Below are 20,483 nucleotides of genomic sequence, written 5' to 3' on the forward strand. Positions count from 1 at the left end.
ATTATGTAAGATTGATAACCTATAATTTATGTATTTCCCATACAACAAAACTGGTTGTAAAGGCATTGTAGTCTATAACATTGCTCTAAGCTATAAAATCTCAGACTGTACAAGCAAATTGCATTTTGTCTAACTTGCTAAGTGGTGGTGTGGGGGTTTTTTGTTTTTGTTTCTTACCCCCTAAGACTTTTGTTTTAAAATAAAATACATTTGAAACCAGCAAGGTGATTGTGAGGAAAAGGAAAGAGTCAAGTAAACCTAAAAGTGTCCTATGTTTTGAATTTGTAGTAATGATATTAGCCATCAAGAAGAGGTTATATTATATATAGTGTGTGTTTTAACAGGAAAGTAGGGAGATATGTGATACTTCTCAAATACTTAAAATCAGGTTGAAATTTTTAAAGTTGGTACTTCAGAGACCTACAAACTTCCCAACAGTGGTATTTTTAAATCTTATTTGTGAAAAGTACCCTGGTGTAAGTCATTGCAGCTGAATTTTATAGGTTATCTTAGATTTTTCCTCTCAGCTCAGTATTTTGACTAGTAGAACTAAAAACTTCAGAATCTCTCTGTTTGTTCCTTTCCTGTTCAAGGAGCCTCAGGATAGTTGAGGATCTACATCTGTGCTCTCCAGTTCAGTATCCACAAGCCACATGTAGTTATTGAGCACTTGAATGTGGCTAATCCAAGTTGAGGTGTGTGCTGTAAGTTTAAAATTAAATAGATGGTGGATCTGAAATGTTAATTTTTTTAATTAAAACATCTCAATGTTTGTATTGATTATAGGTTTTAATTATTATTGTAGATATATTGGGTTGAATAACATATGTTACCAAAATTAGTTTTACCTCTTTATTTTTATTTTTTAAAGTGTGGCTACTAGAAAATTTAAAATTATATGTGGCTTGCATTTGTCTGTCTGTTGAATAGCTCTAGATAGATTAAACTAAGCCTACAGGTAAAACCAGCAGCCACAAATACAAATGGTGGCAGTCAGAACCCAAAATGCTTGATGGGGTCTGGAGGTGAAACAAGAAGTGTTTCTACTGTACCCAAGCCTAAAACCTGTCTGGTTACACTGCCTTTTAAAACACTGAGCATAAAACAGCCAAACAAAAGGTACCTGTCACTTGCCATTTGAGAACTGTTGGTTTAAAAAGAAAGACTGGAGAGAATGGATATTTATTTAATGGAGGGCCTTTAGTGTCTTTCCTACTAGAATCAGAGCCTTATGTCAGTCCTAAAGGGACATGGTATTTCCATTTCCTTATTCACTGGTAGGAATAGGGACTCAGGTTTAGATGATACAAGAGCTGTGACTATATTTCACTGACCTGTTTGCCAAAGCTTTCAACAAGTTCTCTATAGAGACATAATTAAAGCCCACTGCCTCCAATTTGAGTAAAGGAGTAGAGATAAAGGAGAACATGAAAGCTTTGAAAGCCTTATGGTCCTAATCTTTATATGTGGTTTTTGAAAGGTTATAGTTGGAACACATTTATGTCTATGTATTTGTTTATATATGTGTATTAGTTTTGTTAGCATAGTGATTTTCTTTTTTTTTTTGGCTTTAAAAAATGTTCATTTGGTTGCAGATGGAGTCTGCACGTAAGGCATGGGAAAATTCTCCAAATGTTAGGGAAAAGGGATCTCCAGTAACTTCCACAGCACCTCCAATCGCAAGTGGAGTCAGCAGTAGTGCCAGTGGACCAAGCACTGCTAATTACAATTCATTCTCAAGTGCATCGATGCCTCAGATTCCTGTTGCTTCAGTCACTCCCACAACTTCACTATCAGGTAGAGGTCTTGTACCTTTTCTTTAAATACCTTAAATTATTTAAAGTTTCTTATGATCTTTTCCTGTTTACTATCCCTCAAAGTATTATTTGTAAAAGACAGAAGATTGCACGTGAGATAATTATCAGCTGGTTTATAAACTTCTTCCCTCCCTCCCCTCTCTTGCCCTCTCCCAATTTTAATTTGGCAAATATTTAATGATGGCTTACTAAAATACTTCGCTTGACCCTCTCTTCTTCCCACCCCAACTCCCAATACACATACGGGTAAGGAATTGGTGGGAAATTTTCTGTCTTGTTCCTCTAAATTTTTCTATAAATTTCACCTTTTAATTTTTATTATTTAACTCATAGAGCTAATTAGACCAACTCGGAAATAACACAGAATCACAAAGCTTTTAAGTTTTGTGTGATCTGTATCTAATTTGAAGGAGCTCTTGGCCTAAGTCTGTTGGTTTAACATATTTTCTGGGGAAGAGTTACAGGTAGAGAATTTCCAGTCTGTGTTATTTGAGTAAATGATATCCATTAGTTTTGGGGTTTTGTTTTTGTTTTTGTTTTTTAAAGGAAAGTCCATCAGCATCCCAAGTTAAAAGGTGTTTTTCTTTCTTAAATGTTTCTCTAGTGTGTAATCCTTTCATTGAACTATATTTCATGTGGGGCTTTATCATTCTTAAAGAACCAGAGATGTTTCTGAAATATTTGGCTCTAAGAAGGTATACCCTTTTACCATATGTATAACCATGTTTCTTCTACTGAAAATAGAAATTCGTTTTAAGCTTTCCTAATACTCTCTAATGTTTCCAAAACAGTCGGGAAACTCCTTTCCAATACATGTAAAATATATACAGCACAGAATTTACTTGCTTTGGCTAGTTCTCATTTAATGAATGCAGTAATGATTTTCAGTATTCTGGCTTTCTGTGCTATTTTCAAGCACCAAAAGGACTGAGGTTGTACTATAGTTATTTTGACATTATCTGGAATCAGATATATGTATTAAGACAAGCCCAGATATTCAAATCAAAAGAGAGTATTCCAACTGTACTTCTTCCCTCTTTAAACCCTTTCAGGCACTCCCCATCACCCATTTCCAAGGCATCTTCATTATGCTTACCAGCTTGGGCCCCAGACTACTTGGGTGGATAGGGGGTGAGGCTATAAAGGAACCAGGAGGAGCGTATGGTAGGAAGATTAGGAAATAAAGGGACTAGGGAGGTTCCTAGTTTTTTCTTTGGAACCCAACTACTTCCTTTCCTTTGGGTCTAGTTTCCCCACATTCCCCTCAACTAGGATAAACTTCTAACAAGGACCTTCTTGGCTAGTCATCCTACTGGTAGATTCAAGTGCAAGAACAGGGGTACCTCAGTCTTGGTCCTCTCTTAGAACATCATTTGATATCTGAAAATAATAACTACTACATCACACTTTTGAATCAAATACCTATATTGTCATTTGCTCTAGTATTATTAATAGTTTGTCTTGTTTTTAACGTATCACTAAATACCAGTTTTTGCTGGTATATATACAAGGAGAGACAGGAATAGTCTTATGTTTATATGACTTTTTAGGAGCAATTTACATTAAATTTTTATATTACATTAATAATTATTCTTAAGGCACTTTATCCTTCTGTGTTTTTATGTCTATGCCTGGCCTTTAATAGATGTTCAAATATTTATTTATAAATAAGTGAACTTCTAAAGATTATCCTTAAGGTATTTTGCCAGAAAGAGGAAAAAAATTCTAACCTTAAGTTTATGTGACTTTTTAGGAGCAATTGTGATCTCTCAAGGCCCATTTTGTGCTAATATTTATGCCTCACCATAAATGAATGAAGCTCTTGATTATCCTTTGTGATGATTAAAAAACTAAATATTAGTTTGAGGCTAAACTATAACAATGTTGTAGGCTCTCAGCCTCCTTATTTTGTGAGTTTATTTTTAAATTTTCTCCTCATTTTAATTTTGTATTTATATTTCTCCAGATTTTATAGTCTTATTTGCATCTGATAAATGTGTCTTCCTTTTACAAGCCCCCTCATATCCACTTGTTGTCTGAGGTACCGTATATAAGCGCCTAATAAGTACACAGTGGGCATAAATATTAATTTTCCAGTTTCTGGTTGGTGCTTGAGTTTACTGTGAACATCAGTGGTACTTTAAAATATGCTACATTTCACCCTTATTTTATCCCTCCTCCGAATGTAGGAGCTGGTACCTATACTACCTCTTCTTTAAGTACAAAATCTACAACCACGTCAGACCCTCCTAATATTTGTAAAGTGAAACCCCAACAATTACAGACAAGCAGCCTGCCTTCTGCAAGTCATTTTTCACAGTTAAGCTGTATGCCTTCCCTTATTGCCCAGCAGCAACAGAGTCCACAAGTCTATGTGTCTCAGTCTGCAGCAGGTAAGATGTTTGAATATAAGGAATTTAGAAAATGAAGACGTTTTAATGCTTTTTTTTCTCTCTTCCCTTACCTTTCAAGTTTAAATATTTTTTGATCTGCTTTGCAAATTTGTTTCCTCATAGAATTGAGTGCTGTCTCTCCTTGGCAAGCATTCTGGGGTGTGTGGCAATTGTTTCTTACACATATGTTATATATATAATAGACATATTAGTGTCCAGTACAGTCTATATCCATGGATTCCGAGTCTACGATTTAACCAACTGTGGATTGAAAGTAATTCGAAAAAAATGTTCACAAAGTTCTAAAAAACAAAACTTGTATTTTCTGCACACAGGTAACTATTTACATAGCACTTACATTGTATTAGGTATTGTAAGTAATCTAGAGATGATTTAAAGTATATGAGAGGGGACTTCCCTGGTGGCGCAGTGGTTAAGAATCTGCCTGCCCTGGTCCAGGAAGATCCCACATGCCGCAGAACAACTAAGCCCGTGTGCCACAACTACTGAGCCTGTGCTCTAGAGCCCACGTGCCTAGAACCCGTGCTCCGCAACAAGAGAAGCCACTGCAATGAGAAGCCCACGCACCACAACAAAGAGTAGCCCCTGCTCTCTGCAACTAGAGAAAGCCTGCGCGCAGCAACAAAGACCCAGTGCAGCCAAAAATAAATAAATAAACAAATTGGAAATAATTAAAAAATGAAGTATATGAGAGGATGTGCTTAGGTTATATGCAAATGATATACCCCATTTTACATTTGCAGGTTTTGGTATCTGGGGGGTGGTCCTAGAACCAACCCTCTACAGATAACTGGAGTTTGTTATCTGAAACCTGACAAATTGATGATAAAGTTCATGAGGAAGAATAAACCTAAGAACAGCAAAGAAGAGAAAAAAATATTTATTGGCAGGGGGTAACTTGTCCTACTAAATGTCACAATGTTAATCTGAGTTAAATAGTAAATAAGCATTTGAAAAATATTCAAGCTCACTAATGATTTAAATTCAAAGTAAAAGGATAGTGAGGCTATTTTTTGTCTTTCCATGTGGGAAATATTAGGAAGATTGATAATACCCAGCATATTTAATACCCACTATCGATAAGGATCCACAGGTATTATAGGCTCTTAAAAGTACATTGCTGGGCTTCCCTGGTGGCCCAGTGGTTGAGAGTCCGCCTGCCGATGCAGGGGACATGGGTTTGTGCCCCGGTCCGGGAAGATCCCACATGCCGCGGAGCGGCTGGGCCCGTGAGCCATGGCCTTTGAGCCTGCAGGTCCAGAGCCTGTGCTCTGCAACGGGAGAGGCCACAACAGTAAGATGCCCATGTACCGCAAAAAAAATTAAAAATAATAATAAAAAAAAGTACATTGCTAGTGAGCATATAAATTGGCAGAATTCTTTTAGAAAAGTATCTCAGGATATTTTATGTGTACCTAGTCACTGTAGTAGCAGTTTCATAGTTGGGAATCTTATTGTACTGGTAAACTTATTAATCAGAGATATATGTATCAGGGTGTTCATTCATTGCAGTATTGTTTATAATGATAATAAATTAAAAACAACATGGGAAGTTCTCCCAAACATACTATTATATAGAAACAGCATAATACAAAGTAGTGAGTATAAACATAGAGAAGAAATCTGTTAAGAATCTATACCAAATTCTTTCAATTATTAAATGTCAATTCTTTTGAAATATTTTGCTAAATTCTAGTTGGTAGATTTTAAAATTGGAGTGGATTTGCTGGTAAACAGGTAGGTTCATTTTCAGTTTTAGTGGATTATGTAAAATTTTACTAGTTTATACTGCAGTGGCGGCACTGTATGAGAGTGTCTATTTTCGTCTGCCTTCACAAGTTCTAGAGTTTCATTGTTTTAATTTTGCATATACCTGTCTGAAAGAAGTTTTACATCTTTTTGCATTTGTATCTTTCCACATTTCTAGTTTTTCCTTGGCTGTATTAATTTTCAGAGGGCTCACTTTATTTGAAATCCGCTTTTTGGGTTTTCTGTTACTATTTGGAAAATTCTGAAGTTTAGACACTCATCGCTGCTTGTTTTTCCTGCCAATCTAGCTCAAATCCCAGCTTTCTATATGGACACAAGTCATTTATTCAATACCCAACATGCACGATTGGCTCCACCATCCTTGGCTCAGCAACAAGGCTTCCAACCAGGTCTCTCTCAGGTAAGTATCACAGGCTTCTTCCATTCTGTATTTGTTTCTTTGCATTTTTGTGGTGTGATAGTATTTGGGGCTCAATGTAGAACTAGTAATGTATTGAAAAGAAATTTTAGATGTTTACATTTGGTTTTGTTTTAAAAAGGAACTGATACATAGCATTAATCTTTTGTTTCATATCTCGAATGTTTATTTTCCAGGTGTTGTCATTTGTGTATATGGTGTTCATATATTGTTTTTTTCATTGCATTGCAGCCAACTTCAGTTCAGCAGATTCCAATCCCTATTTATGCACCACTGCAAGGGCAGCATCAAGCCCAGCTAAGTTTGGGTGCTGGACCTGCTGTTTCCCAGGCTCAGGAACTATTCAGTTCTTCACTTCAACCATATAGGTAAAAGCTTTAAAATTATGTCTGTGATGTTGGAAACAATGTAATTGCTGAGCCTTCTTGCCATATCCTTTCTACTCCCTCCTTCCCCTCCAAAACTCAATGACCCTCTTACAAACTACATTAAATAATTGTGTTGAGTATATGTCATGAACTTCAGCCTCTGGTAATTTCTGTCAGTCTTTATTGAACAAAGTGAATCGTCAAAGCGTCTTGAAGAAGAGGCTAACAGCAGTCCTATAACAATTAGAAATCACAGAAAATAGCTGCTAAAGGACCTGAAAGTTTGAGTGCCATCTCGCTGCTAACAGCTCTAAATCCAGACCTGCTCTGTGTAAGAGCTGAGGCATGGCAGATATCATTACAGTATGTAAGGGGGCAGAGGCCAGCGTGAAATATAATAAAAGCGAGAGAGTAGAGTGTCAAAGAATAGAAGTAGTGGTGATGAGTGGTGATGCTCTGTAGTGTAGAAGAAACCATTGTTTTGAAAGATTCACTACTCTAAGTTATCTTTGCAGTTAAGCAAGTAATGAAAACTGATCTTTATTGAACTTCTTTATATATGATAGTTATTCAGCCCTTTACATACACTAATTTATTTAGTTTTCACAAAACCATATAAGGTAGATTAAGTCATCCCCATTTGACATTCGAAGAAGTTGTGGGGGTTTTTTTTGTTTTGTTTTTGGATTCTTTGGTATTTTATCCTAATGTTACACTGAAAATAAGTGGCAGAGCCTGGATTTAACCCAGGTGTCTCTCATCTCCAACTTAATGAGAGTGGAAGGGTGGGGTAAGAGTTGAATGACAGCAGTGATCATGGCATAACTCAGTCATCATCATGGTATACCTGTCATTGATACTCATGGTAATGGCCCTAAACCATCAAAAAGAAAAATAAGGGACTTCCCTGGTGGCGCAGTGGATAAGACTCCACGCTCCCAGTGCAGGGGCCCGGGTTCGATCCCTGGTCAGGGAGCTAGATCCCACATGCATGCTGCAACTAAGAGTTCGCATGACACAACTAAGGAGCCCGCCTGCCGCAACTAAGGAGCCCGTGAGCTGCAAATAAGGAGCCTGCCTTCTGCAACTAAGACCTGGTGCAACCAAATAAATATATAAGTAAATAAATATTTAAAAAAAAGAAAAATTCCTTTCAGGACATTTACTGTAAAGAAGGTTGCAAAACTAGGCATTTCCTTTTGGAATTTTGCTTTTTAAGTGGTTCAGGTAGAATTTCCATACTTTATAGATTAAACTTGGCATCAATTGATACAGCTCATTTCTTTCAGATTACGTTTTACTCCTAAAGAAGCTAGGCTCAGCTAATCAAACTTTCTCAAAGGAACGGAATTATTAGTAAACTTAATAAATGTGGCTCTCACTTCATTTTTTATTAAAGATTATTCAGTAGAATTTAGTACATCTGTATAATTATATAGTATGTTTTATTTTCTGGTATTATTCTGTCATACCAGAGTAATGGTATAGTATGACAGTTTGGGTTTGGTTATTCCAAGAAATTCTCTCTCACTACAAGTAAAATTATTTACCCCAACTGGAATTATAGGCAATCTCTTTCATGTTATTAAATTTGAGGTTATCTTGAAATTTGTGGTAAAAATTAAAATTTTAAGGCTTCCCTGGTGGCGCAGTGGTTGGGAATCTGCCTGCCAGTGCAGGGGACATGGGTTCGAGCCCTGGTCTGGGAAGATCCCACATGCCGTGGAGCAACTAAGCCTGTGAGCCACAACTACTGAGCCTGCACGTCTGGAGCCTGTGCTCCGCAACGGGAGAGGCCGTGACAGTGAGAGGCCCGCGCACCGCGATGAAGAGTGGCCCCTGCTCTCCGCAACTGGAGAAAGCCCTCGCATGGAAACAAAGACCCAACACAGCCAAAAATAAATAAATAAATTTATTTTTTTTAAAAAAAATTAAAATTTTAAAACTTCAGTAGATTTAGATATAGCAAATAGATTTAACCTCAGAACTAATCTCCTTTTAATTGGTACTGGCTGTTTGAAACATTGTTGAAAAGTTTGCTACTTTTCAGCTCTGTTAAAAAGAGTTTAGTAATTAATAGTAAGGTCTTCCATAGCCATGGGAGATGGATTAGCAATGCAATTCTGTATTTGTAACCCCCATTTTAACAATTGCCTTGGAAGATGTACTTTTTTTTTTCAGTACGCGGGCCTCTTACTGTTGTGGCCCCTCCCGTTGCGGAGCACAGGCTCCGGATGCGCAGGCTCAGCAGCCATGGCTCACGGGCCCAGCTGCTCCGCGGCATGTGGGATCTTCCCAAACCGGGGCACGAACCCATGTCCCCCTGCATTGGCAGGCGGACTCCCAACCACTGCGCCACCAGGGAAGCCCCAGAAGATGTACTTTTTAAGACCAGACCTGTTCAATAGAAATATAAGCTGTATATGTAATTGTGGCAAATGGCTACTTGGAAGGCACCAGTTTCAACTTTGAAAGTAGTTGTTTGTATCCCTACCGCATCATTCTGCTGTTTCTTGTTCTGAACGTAACTAGCATAGTGTTTATTAACAGGGAATCCTTGAATTAATTTCTGCCAGGACCAGGGTAGTTTTAACAGTATGCTTATGTTTTACATTTTATATTTGAAACAGATTATAAGTGGACATTGTAAAGAATACTTGTGACCCTAGACTAGTGCTCCTGCTTAATGGGTTTTGTTCCTGTCACATGTGTAAAGATTGGACGCCTCCATCCCAGAAATAGTAGGGCAGTCTGAGGTTAGATTTCAGCATTGTATTTTTTTTGAAACCTTTCAAATGTGCAGTACAGTATTATTAACTATAGTCACCATGCTGTACATTACATCCCCATGACTTATTTTATAATGGGAGGTTTATACCCTTTGACCATAATAGTGTGTTGCATATCTGAACATTGCTAAGAGAACAGATCTTAAAAAGTTCTCATCACAAGGAAGAAAAAAATGTGTAACTGTGTGGTGACAGATGTTAACTAGACTCATTGTGATCATTTTGCATACATACAAATACCAAATCATTATGTTGTACACCCGAAACTAGTGTAATGTTATAAGTCCCTTATACCTCAATTAACAAAACAAAATTTTGTGGGTAATCTTGTTGCTAACTACTACTCTGCTTCATTCCATAGAGGTCTTGAGACCTCTTAGAGGAAAAATATATGTACATATATATGTATGTATGTATATACACACACATATATGTGGAAGTAATGAAATACGAATAACGAAAGTCAGAGCTATTGGGGTCTATAAATTTGAATAGAATGTCAATACCAAAGAGAAAAACAGCAGATTTGGTTCTGAGCTGGCTAATGAACACATGAAAAGAGAATTATTCTCATTGTTAAAGAGAAGGAAATCTTACCATTTCCTCAGGAAGAGCAAGCCTTTTCCCAGAACTTTTACATGGGGAGCTTTGCTGTATACAGGGCTCTAAATCTTGAAACAAGTGCTTTAGACACACTCTGCCTCTTTAATTGTGCTGATTAGAGTATTTGGTCATTTGAGATACTCATTCTTAAGATTCCAGATAGAATTAACTTCTAACACAAGCCTTTTCTCTTTAATACTTCTGTAGATCTCAGCCAGCCTTCATGCAAAGCAGTCTATCCCAGCCATCTGTGGTACTTTCTGGTACTGCCATCCACAACTTCCCAGCTGTCCAACACCAGGAACTTGCCAAGGCACAGTCGGGTCTTGCCTTTCAGCAAACTTCAAATACTCAGCCTATTCCTATACTGTATGAACATCAGTTGGGTCAGGCATCAGGACTAGGGGGTTCCCAACTGATTGATACACATCTTCTCCAGGTAAGGCAGGAGCTAGAATCATGCACTGTCTTTGTATTCCTGTGCAGCAAATTATTTAAGAAAACAGTTTTGAAAGAAAAAATGTTAAATGGTGCAGTGGAAAAAACAAGATCTTCCTTTCTATCTAATGCTAAAATTCTTAGAGCTTACTTTGAAGTCATGATCTTGATATCTGAACTGAAAAATATTTCAATCTTACTTCTTACAAAATATTTTCTAGGCTAGAGCGAATCTTACCCAGGCTTCAAATCTTTATTCTGGACAAGTACAACAGCCTGGTCAGACAAATTTTTATAACACTGCCCAGTCACCAAGTGCTCTCCAGCAGGTAAACTATGGCATGGTAAATTTCCTCAATTTTCTTTACTATTATTGTTGTTGTTGCTGCTGTTGCTGTTGCTGTTGCTTTTGTTATTGTTGGGGAATTTAAATAGAACCAACATGGGGAAGTGGTGCAGTGGTTTCAGACTTCTCTCTGAGATGTCTCGGAATTCCATGGGGTCCACTAGTAGTGGGACATATTTCAGTCCTATACCACCCCTCTTCTCACCCCCACTTCAATCCATTATGTTTTTTACCTCTTTTTAAAATGGATTTCTGTGTAATCATTTATTTTAACAAAAGATTCCACAAATGTAAAAATTTGAAAACCATTGTCCAGGATATGCAGTTACATGTGTGATAAATGCTTTACCCATTCGTGCTAGAGGTGAAGGAAGACCCTGAAGACCACCACACCGGTTAATATAATACATAGGACTGTGTGGCAGAGTTATGACAGTAAAAATGACAAACACATTTCTTAAGTATATGAATGTAATAATAATTTTCAGTGAAAAATGTATATTTTTATGAAACTATCTCCTCTGGCAATGTCATTAATCAGCTTACTCTTTGAAAGTTGGTAGAGGGCTGGAGGAGAGAGGCAAGCCATTAGTCATTTTCTCATAACTATTTTTGGTGGCTATTTTAGGGGGTGAGAATTCAAAAAATATCACCACATTGACGTTCAAATTAAATATTATTTGTATGAAAACTGAAAGACTATTTTTTTGTCAAAGCTCATTTTGACCACACCTGAAAACAGTATAAAAATGTCTGTTATAAAAATGAAAGTTGTAACTGCTTTCTTAAATTGTATATTCATAATTTTATTGTATTTTGTGGTTATTAGGCATGTACTATGGGTTAATTCAAAGATAGTCATAATTATTTTATATGTATAGTTTCTCTACTGCTAATCTGTTTTATTGTTGCACATTTAATAAAAGAATGGAGATAGTCACTAAGCAAACTATTTATATGTGAAATATAGTAATAGATTGAAGTATTCTGTTTAAAACATTACTCAAAAGTATTTGAAGAGTCATGTATAATATATAGTAAAAGGGATATACAACAGGTCTAAGCAAATAGTTACAGTTTCTGTTTGCTTATTTTCTAGGTTACAGTACCTTTACCAGCCTCCCAGCTTTCCTTGCCTAATTTTGGATCCACCGGGCAGCCTTTAATTGCTCTGCCTCAGACTCTTCAGCCCCCATTACAGCATACCACCCCACAAGCACAGGCCCAGAGCATGAGTCGTCCTGCACAAGTAAGCCAGCCTTTCAGGGGATTAATCCCTGCTGGAACACAGCACAGCATGATCGCAACCACAGGAAAAGTAAGTGAAGAGAAATGTACGCAGTTTCTTTGAGAATTTAAGGCCATGAGTTTAGATATGCATCTGTGTAGTATATAAAAATAAAATGCATCAGTTTTTACCACCCTCCAAGAAATGTCAAACTCAATATACTTATTTTTTATCTACTCTCTGTTAATGTGTTTGGTCCCCTCTGGTTTTTACCTAATAACAAAGAATTCATAAATTTTGTGGAGGAATTTTGTACTAAGGTTCTTTGCACTTTGCCAGATGAAGTTATCATATATAGAATACTAAACACAGCACTTTAGTTTATGGAATTGCAGAAATATTAAGTTTACTTTATGCTCTTTCTCAGATGTCTGAAATGGAACTAAAAGCCTTTGGAAGTGGCATTGATATAAAACCAGGCACACCTCCAATCAGCGGTAGAAGCACCACACCAACGTCTAGTCCTTTCCGGTAAAATGGGCCTTTAAATTTGCTTATAGAATATCCGAATAACTGAGCACCATTTGTTTGTTAGATACTTAATGCCACTTTTCCTATAGTAAGTATAAGACATTCTGATAGTTTTACCAAAATGTTAAGCTATTAAGTTATTAAGAATGTATTTGCTGTACTCTATTTTAAGAAAAAAAAATTTAACCCAGGGAAAATCTAGCTAGTGTGCTTTCTCACATCTGCACCTCCAGTGTCTCTTCATTACCACCATAATGTTTGGTAACTCACCTTGGTGAATTTGCATCAACTACCAAGTATGATGAATCTACCAAGAGCAATGTCTCTAAAAATCTAACAGCATCATTTATGTGGCACTACCGTACTGACCAGTGATGGCTTCTTTCCAAGGGCTACTTCCACAAGTCCGAACAGCCAGTCCAGCAAAATGAACAGCATTGTCTATCAGAAGCAGTTCCAGTCAGCCCCTGCCACTGTGAGAATGACACAACCTTTTCCTACACAGTTTGCACCCCAGGTGGGCAGATATAAGTGAGAAATGAGTATTATTTACTTGCAGGTGATTGCTAATCTGGCTAATTCTCTGATTTAATAATCTTGCCGTATTATAACCAGTTTAGAAACAGTTTTTAGTAAATTTATGACATTCAAATATATTCTCTACAATCTTTAGCTAGACACAAGTAGTAACCATATAGTTCTAAAGCAGACAATTGAAATATAGTCATAAGATTCCCCACACAGCTCTGATCATTCATTTCAGTCCTGATCCTTTTATCTTTTTGAAGATGACTTTTCAGAGAAGGGTCCCAGTGCTTAACGTTTTCTAGTTTTAAAGTTGGGGGGTGGGGGGGTTGGTTTTTGTTTTTTTAAGATAACTATATGTAGTTGAGCTGGAAATTCAAAAAGGTGTTCTATTGTATGTGTAAAAATGTTGGCTTCCCTTTGCTAATCATATGGAAGGACTAACTAAAGTTAATAAGCACTCTCATATATTTGTTGAATTAGTATTATTTTCATTTATCTTCAGATTATATTTGGTATAGGTATGTGCCTTTTCTGCAGTTATATCTTTTTTTAAAGATATCCTAATTAATAGCCTTTCTGTCTCCCCTTCAGAATTTGTAGCTGAAATGCTAGAACCAACTCAAGTGCCATAGCATGCTTTGCCTAATTTTTCGGTTAGATTCTCCAAGCATGGCCCATTTGTTCTTGGTCCTTGTAATAGAATGGCACAAACCCATACACTTCCTTTCACTGACAGAATGGGCACAGATTTACTCTGGGATAAGCCAACCTGGTCTAGTTGGCAAATTTTTTCTTTTTTTAACAGTTCAATGTTGTATGTTTTGTTTTTTTCACTCAGATTCTCTCTCAGCCTAACCTGGTCCCTCCATTGGTAAGAGCCCCACATACTAACACCTTCCCAGCGCCTGTTCAGAGGCCACCAATGGCACTGGCCAGTCAGATGCCTCCTCCGCTGACCACAGGCCTCATGAGCCATGCTCGTTTGCCACATGTAGCCAGGGGTCCTTGTGGATCACTATCTGGAGTCAGAGGTAATCAGGCCCAGGCTGCGTTGAAGGCTGAACAAGACATGAAGGTTAGTACAGTGTTAACAGCCAACAGAGCAAGAATCTGTCTCTGAACCATGTCTTAAGATGCCTCTGGACCCATAACTGCATATCCAGGCATTCATTGTCTTAGCAGACTTTTAACCAAACTAACTACTTTTATTCATCCTACCCCGCCCCCCTTTTTTAATTTCTTTTTTTTCTCCCTACCCTCCCCACACTTTTTTCTTTCTTTTTTTTAATGTTTTTGTTGTTTTTTGTTTTTTGCAGCTATAGTCAGCAAACAAGTTAACATTTTAAACTCTGTGGCCAAATGAATTGCTTACAAAATAAATATTTGAGGGAGATCTAAGTTTAGCTACTACATTTTTTGGAAGAGCAAATAAGTAATATGAATAATTATAGGCTTCCCCATTTTCTTTTTTTTTTTTTCTCCCTTTCCACCCCACCCCCATCCCCCCATCCCAAGATATAAATCATGGTTATGTGAAAACTCTGGAATGGGTGAGGCATTTACCTATCTTGATTTTTCTTCCTTCATGAGTCATCCAAGTATAGTTTTCTTCTCAAACTGGTTTCATACCCTTTTTTTTGCCTGCCACCTGAGGCAGCCATATTCCACAACAGATTGTATAGTGTAGATGAAGAACTCAAAAAGCACTTTGGGATCCTTCGTGATAAAAGGCGCTGATAAACTTGAGGTTTGCTAATGCAGAAGGGTGCCTTTAGGAGTCTGTGTGGGGACAGTTTTTATAGCATAAACCTTACCTGTCTGCCTGTACAGCTAGCTGAATCAGTTTATTTCTGTTTCTACACTTAACTTCAGAGGTCTTAATAATTTTGCCAATTTTGTCACTTTATATATCAGGTCAGACAAGAACAAAGAAAAGCTTACTGCTTTCAAATGGGAAATGTCCATAGTAAATGCTTTACTCTGAATTAGAAACATGTTTGTGACAATCCTGCTAGAAAATTCGGTTGACTGAGTAAAGTTTCTTTCTGGGTGGATATCCCTTGTTTCTGATGCTGAGTAATCAGATTTAAAGACTGCCCTGCAGTGAAATGCTTGTTAAATGTTACCCATTTTAAAATAGGCTGTGTGCCTAGGATTTCCATCCATTCATAACTATTAAAAATACTAGTATGTGTAGAAATCTTTGGAAACCATTTGGCCTTGGTTTCCAGTTCTCTTGCCTTCTTGGCACTTGATTTTCATACATCCCCATGTTGGAAATGACATTAGAGCTTAATAATGAATGGGCTGGGGAAGGATACAGATTTCATGAAAATTGCTTCAGATCTTTGAATATAGTACAGGTTACCTATAGAACATGAAGGGCTTTTGTTATATGCAAGAGGTGTAGAAACTTTAGTTTTAATTGTGTATGTTATACAATGGTATAATTTACAGATTGACGTAAGTATATTCTGTGGGGGCACAGAGTCAATAAAACTAGGAAATTATTTTACCAGCTCAGAATGTGGTAGGAGCTATCAGAACTTAGTGATCAAGTGAAGTTGTAGTTACTAATTTCTGATGCTCTTCCCCTGCAGAAGAGAGCTGTGGGAAGAGGACTCAGCCACAAGACATTTGGTCCTAGGTGTTGGTAATGCCACAATATAAGTGCTTCCTTTTCATTTTATTGTAGACCACATATTGATAACTAGAAGTTTTAAGTATTACATATATGTTTTCAAATTTGCAAGCAGCCTCCCTAAATAAAATTTAATATCAATAAGCTTTGTTCCAGAAAAGATACAAACCAACAACAATTTCTATTTTATTATTTTATAAAAGGGCAAACTTTGAAAAGATGGTGGGAGGTGGTCCTGTTCTTTTTATATTTTTTTTTATTATTTTTTTAAATCACATGGAATGTTTTCAAAAACAGGAAGAAATCTATCCATTAAAAGCCAAAAGATCAGTGAGGTACTTTGGGGCCAAACCAACATGGGGAAAACTGATTTGTGATTGGTAAAAGAATTTGAACTGAGCTTGATTGACAAGCTTTGGTAATACTGTAGCATTTTCAGTTGTTGTTTCTCATTTTTTAAGGCAAAGCAGAGAGCAGAGGTTCTTCAGTCCACGCAGCGGTTCTTCTCTGAACAGCAACAGAACAAACAGATAGGAGGCAAAGCCCAGAAAGTGGACAATGATTCAAGTAAACCTCCTGAAACACTGACCGACCCTCCTGGTGTCTGTCAGGAAAAAGTAGAAGAAAAGCCACCCCCTGCACCCACCATAGCCACCAAACCTGTTAGAACTGGACCAATCAAACCTCAGGCAATCAAAACCGAAGAAACAAAATCCTAAAGGCTGTGGGCTGTTGCAGGGGGTTGGGGGAAGGGAGAGGGGAAAGAGGGAGGATGAAGTCAGATAATGCCAGCAGCCAAAGGGGTAAAATGGTCTCTGACATTATCCTGTCCAGAGCTTGGAGGTGCACAAGGGACATAGGAGCAATTTACACTGACACACAGCTGCTGCACCAGTAAAAATGAGGCTTTGCCAGCTTGCACCTACTATATAACATGCATTCTGTTGATGGCCATGCATCTTCAGTCAGAAATTTATATACGAATATGTGCACACATTCCTTGAGTGCATATAATTTAGAACTGAAATCCTTATGGTTAGATGAAACACCAGAAATGTGAGGGCAGTAACATCACAGAGGAATAGCTCAGCCTGAACAATGCAATGATCCCAGCTAAGACATCAGACGTGGTTTCTTTGCTCCGTTATGTTCTTTGGATATGGTTATAGCATTTATAGGCTTGGTGGTGAAGAACAGAAGATAACTGGTGCTGGATAGAGGAGCCTTATTTTTTATTATGGCAGCTTGCTATTTTTGTAACGTGGTGATTGAGTTGAACACAATCAAAGTACAGTAACTGATCTCCCCTTCTTCCTGAATGAGTGAGCAGATGATGAAATATTGTCGTCAGCATCCTTGAACATATCCAGGTGGGCAGTGTTTGGCTACTGCTTCTGTTTGAAAAGATGCTGTGTTTTGGTTGTGGCCCAAAGGTTTGATGTGCTACTTGGCGTTTTCTTTCTTCCGTGGAGCTCTTACGGTTCAGACACAACAGAGTTGGTCAAATACTAGTTAGGTTGAATCTTGCTTGCCTCTACTCAGTCATCTTTGTATGAATCCAGTAGTTTTTTTTATTTTTTAAAACGGTTTTTAGCTGATGTTCATGAAGATCAGTGAGTACCTAGAACTGTGCCACTAAAGAAAGGAAATCCTATCTAAGAAGGTGCATTTCTGCACTAGAGCTGTGTTATAACCATCCTTTGGGCCCTCTGCTGGAAAAGTAGAATCAAGTCTCAAATAATGCCTTTTTAATTATATCCTCTAGTATTATAGATGTAGGACAGTACTGTATCATACCTCTGTGAATGTAAAATATCTTGTACCTGCTTTATGATACGTAGTAGTGACCGTGCTTTATCAGATCTGTTTTTAATGACGTTATTCTAGAATGTTTTCTTTCCAGATGATAATTGAGAAGCTAATTAAAAAAAAAAATGGTGCCAGGTACCACAACAGTAACAGAATTTGCTGTTTTCTGAGGTTTTGTTTTTTACTTTTTTTTTTAATGGAGTGCGCTGGATGTCTCTATAATTTTGTTCAGATGACTGCAGAACCTGGAAAAGCTGTTGCTGCTATTGATGCATAACATACTGCTATTGGTCTTTTTATATAAATAAATAAATCTATCTATATATATATATACATATATATATAATTTGAATTTTTGGAAACTTTAGCTGTGCTGTCAACTTTGGAGAAGTATCCCAGTTGTACCGTGTTGGGTTGGCATTGTACAGAAATCAACAGCCATATTGGTCTAGAAACATTAAACATAATTTTTTCCATTTGTACAGGGGTAACGCACTGTATTAAATATGTAAGGTCTTATCTACATGGGTTTGATTACAGAAACTAATAAAGTATTCTCTAAATAATGAGTCTTGGAGCTTCTTATCCATTCCTAAAATCTGAAGCAAGAAGGCTTGTCACATACCAAAAAGAGTGATCAAGACTACATTATGCTCTAGGAAAAAAGTCATCATCCCAAGACTTGATTTCTAACTTTCAAAAACTCTAAAGCTTATTCAATCAAAGTAAAGATTGTTTCAGAGGATAAATGTTTATGGCTCCTGTTCTCAAGGTAGCCATACTCCTGTTGAAAGCAGTCTGCCAAGGAGGAGGAGAAGAGAAGTCTTTCTTGATGATGCAAAGTGCTGAATGTAGAAAATAGAATCGCCATGCTTCTGGCTGGAAATGGAAGGACCCAAAATAGATCTCAGTACTTATATTTGTATTTTTCTTATTTTTGCTAGCACATTCATAGCCATTATCACCCACACAAGCAGACAGTAAGGGAGTTTGTTTTATCATTCACTCAATTTGTGAAGTGAAGTACTGAGGGATTTCAATTGCCTAAAATCCTGTATCCAGAACGTGTGGCTTCCAGATCCAGCTTTAGGAAAACTAGTAAATTCAGTTACTAATAACCTGTGTGCCTTTTTTACTCATAGATGCTGTGATTCTTAAACATTGAAAATATGCAAGTACTAATAAACCCTACCTTGATGTCCAAGCTTTCCAGTCTCAGGTTTTTCTCTAAATGTGCTCTAATTTGGTATGATGGAGAAGGCTGGGAACACAAGCCTCTACCAAAATGCTGTAGTCACTACTTCACATATGTGCCTTCTCACTCACTTCCATTACCACTCTTTCATATTCTCATCCTTAAGTTCAGTCCTCCTAAATTTTAGGACTTTTAGGACTTACAGAGTGACCAACCAGCTGTATAGTGTGCACCGTCTTCACTTACAAGCCACCAAGTATGTGCTGTTCAGTTGGTTGTGTTAATTTGAAACCATTAATACCTTAGGCCCTTTATTAGCTAGGATCTACAGTGGAAAAAATGACAAAGAAAGTATAGCCAATGAAAGAAAGATATTTGTATAAGTTCTTCTCCACAGTTTGGTCATATAAATCTTATCTCTGGCTTCTCCAACATAGGACACGATAACCCAAAAGATGTTGCAGTTAGTGGTTGACAGTAGACTTGGTCACATAACCTTCTGCCCCTTCAGCCCTTCTGGTAAGGGGGAAGGGGCATGATTTTGTCCTTAGTTAATACAAATTGTGCTCTATGATAGAAAAATGATCAGGGGCTATGTTGGGGAATGAGATGAGTATAGTCTGAAAAGGCATTCAATTTACTTGCTTTCACAGTATAAATTACAGAAAGCAAATCTCCAACATACTCTTGGTTGGGGGCAAGATGTAGAAGGTAGGATCAGAGTATATCATAGGTTTAAAAAAGCTGAGAGTAGATGGTCAGAACCTAAATGTATGAGGTATGTCTTTTCTAACAGGTCATCGGTGATTTTTTTTAAGGCAAATAATCCATTTTATTTTTATTTTTTGGCTGCGTCTGGTCTCTTAGTTGCAGCACGCGGGCTTCTCTCTAGTCATGACACGTGGGCTAAAGAGCACATGGGCTGTGTAGTTGTGGTGCACGGGTTGCAGCGTGCAGGCATAGTTGCCCTGTGGCATGTGGGATCTTAGTTCCCCGATCAGGGATTGAACCCGCATCCCCTGTGTTGGAAGGCGGATTCTTAACCATTGGACCACCAGGGAAGTCCCCATCAGTGATTTTTTTTATGCTGCCACTGTATCATATTTCATTGCTTCTTGGCATTTTCAGTGTTTTCACTTTTCCATTCCAATCATAGTCAGCAGTTAACCACAGTTGACCTATTTGTGAAAAGCATCTTAATTCTATTTTAGGTGCTTTAAGAAACTTTAGCCATAAAATTTCTGCTTGTGAAATGAAACAAAAGAACTAGACAAAGATGTCTTCATGTTACACTGGCTATCTTAGCATTTGCATGTTTCTTTTACGTTGACAAAGGGAAATGGTTCCTTGGCCCCTTTCCTTCCTCTGTGTGCTGGTCCTCACACCTTCAGGTGTAGGGCTGGGTCTGCTGTTGGTGCTCAAATTAGTGACTGGTTTTCCTGGAATATCCAGAAGATGGTGGCAACAGATGTTAAGCCAAGAGTGCTATTGATTTTCAGCCTTTCTTGAGTTACAATGGGTAAAAGCTTATTTCTGTGGTAGGGTGACCGTGACATGGCATCACTTAGATTCTTAATAGAAGCCCTCA

General features: G+C 37.5%; 1 protein-coding gene across 11 annotated transcripts in view; it reads left to right on the plus strand.

Annotated features, from left to right (window-relative positions):
- The window catches only part of PRRC2C (proline rich coiled-coil 2C), a 98,713-nt gene extending 79,840 nt beyond the window's left edge, over positions 1-18,873 (plus strand). For 4 of the 11 annotated variants that reach the window (XM_082670460.1, XM_082670467.1, XM_082670463.1 and 1 more), the window contains 11 exons: positions 1,596-1,797; positions 4,007-4,210; positions 6,289-6,401; positions 6,651-6,787; positions 10,387-10,618; positions 10,839-10,961; positions 12,063-12,281; positions 12,619-12,722; positions 13,113-13,239; positions 14,089-14,325; positions 16,353-18,873. In XM_082670460.1, coding sequence (XP_082526586.1) covers positions 1,596-1,797; positions 4,007-4,210; positions 6,289-6,401; positions 6,651-6,787; positions 10,387-10,618; positions 10,839-10,961; positions 12,063-12,281; positions 12,619-12,722; positions 13,113-13,239; positions 14,089-14,325; positions 16,353-16,610 — 1,956 coding nt within the window. In that variant the 3' untranslated portion in view covers positions 16,611-18,873. Of the gene's footprint in view, positions 1-1,595; positions 1,798-4,006; positions 4,211-6,288; positions 6,402-6,650; positions 6,788-10,386; positions 10,619-10,838; positions 10,962-12,062; positions 12,282-12,618; positions 12,723-13,112; positions 13,240-14,088; positions 14,326-15,850; positions 15,904-16,352 lie in introns of all 11 variants that reach the window. The other 7 variants (XM_082670465.1, XM_082670466.1, XM_082670468.1 and 4 more) reach the window with 6 other exon arrangements.
- The last annotated feature ends 1,610 nt before the right edge of the window (positions 18,874-20,483 follow it).

This window comes from Grampus griseus (genome assembly GCF_964374135.1).
Source record: "Grampus griseus genome assembly, chromosome: 1".
Classification (NCBI taxonomy): Eukaryota; Metazoa; Chordata; class Mammalia; order Artiodactyla; family Delphinidae; genus Grampus; species Grampus griseus.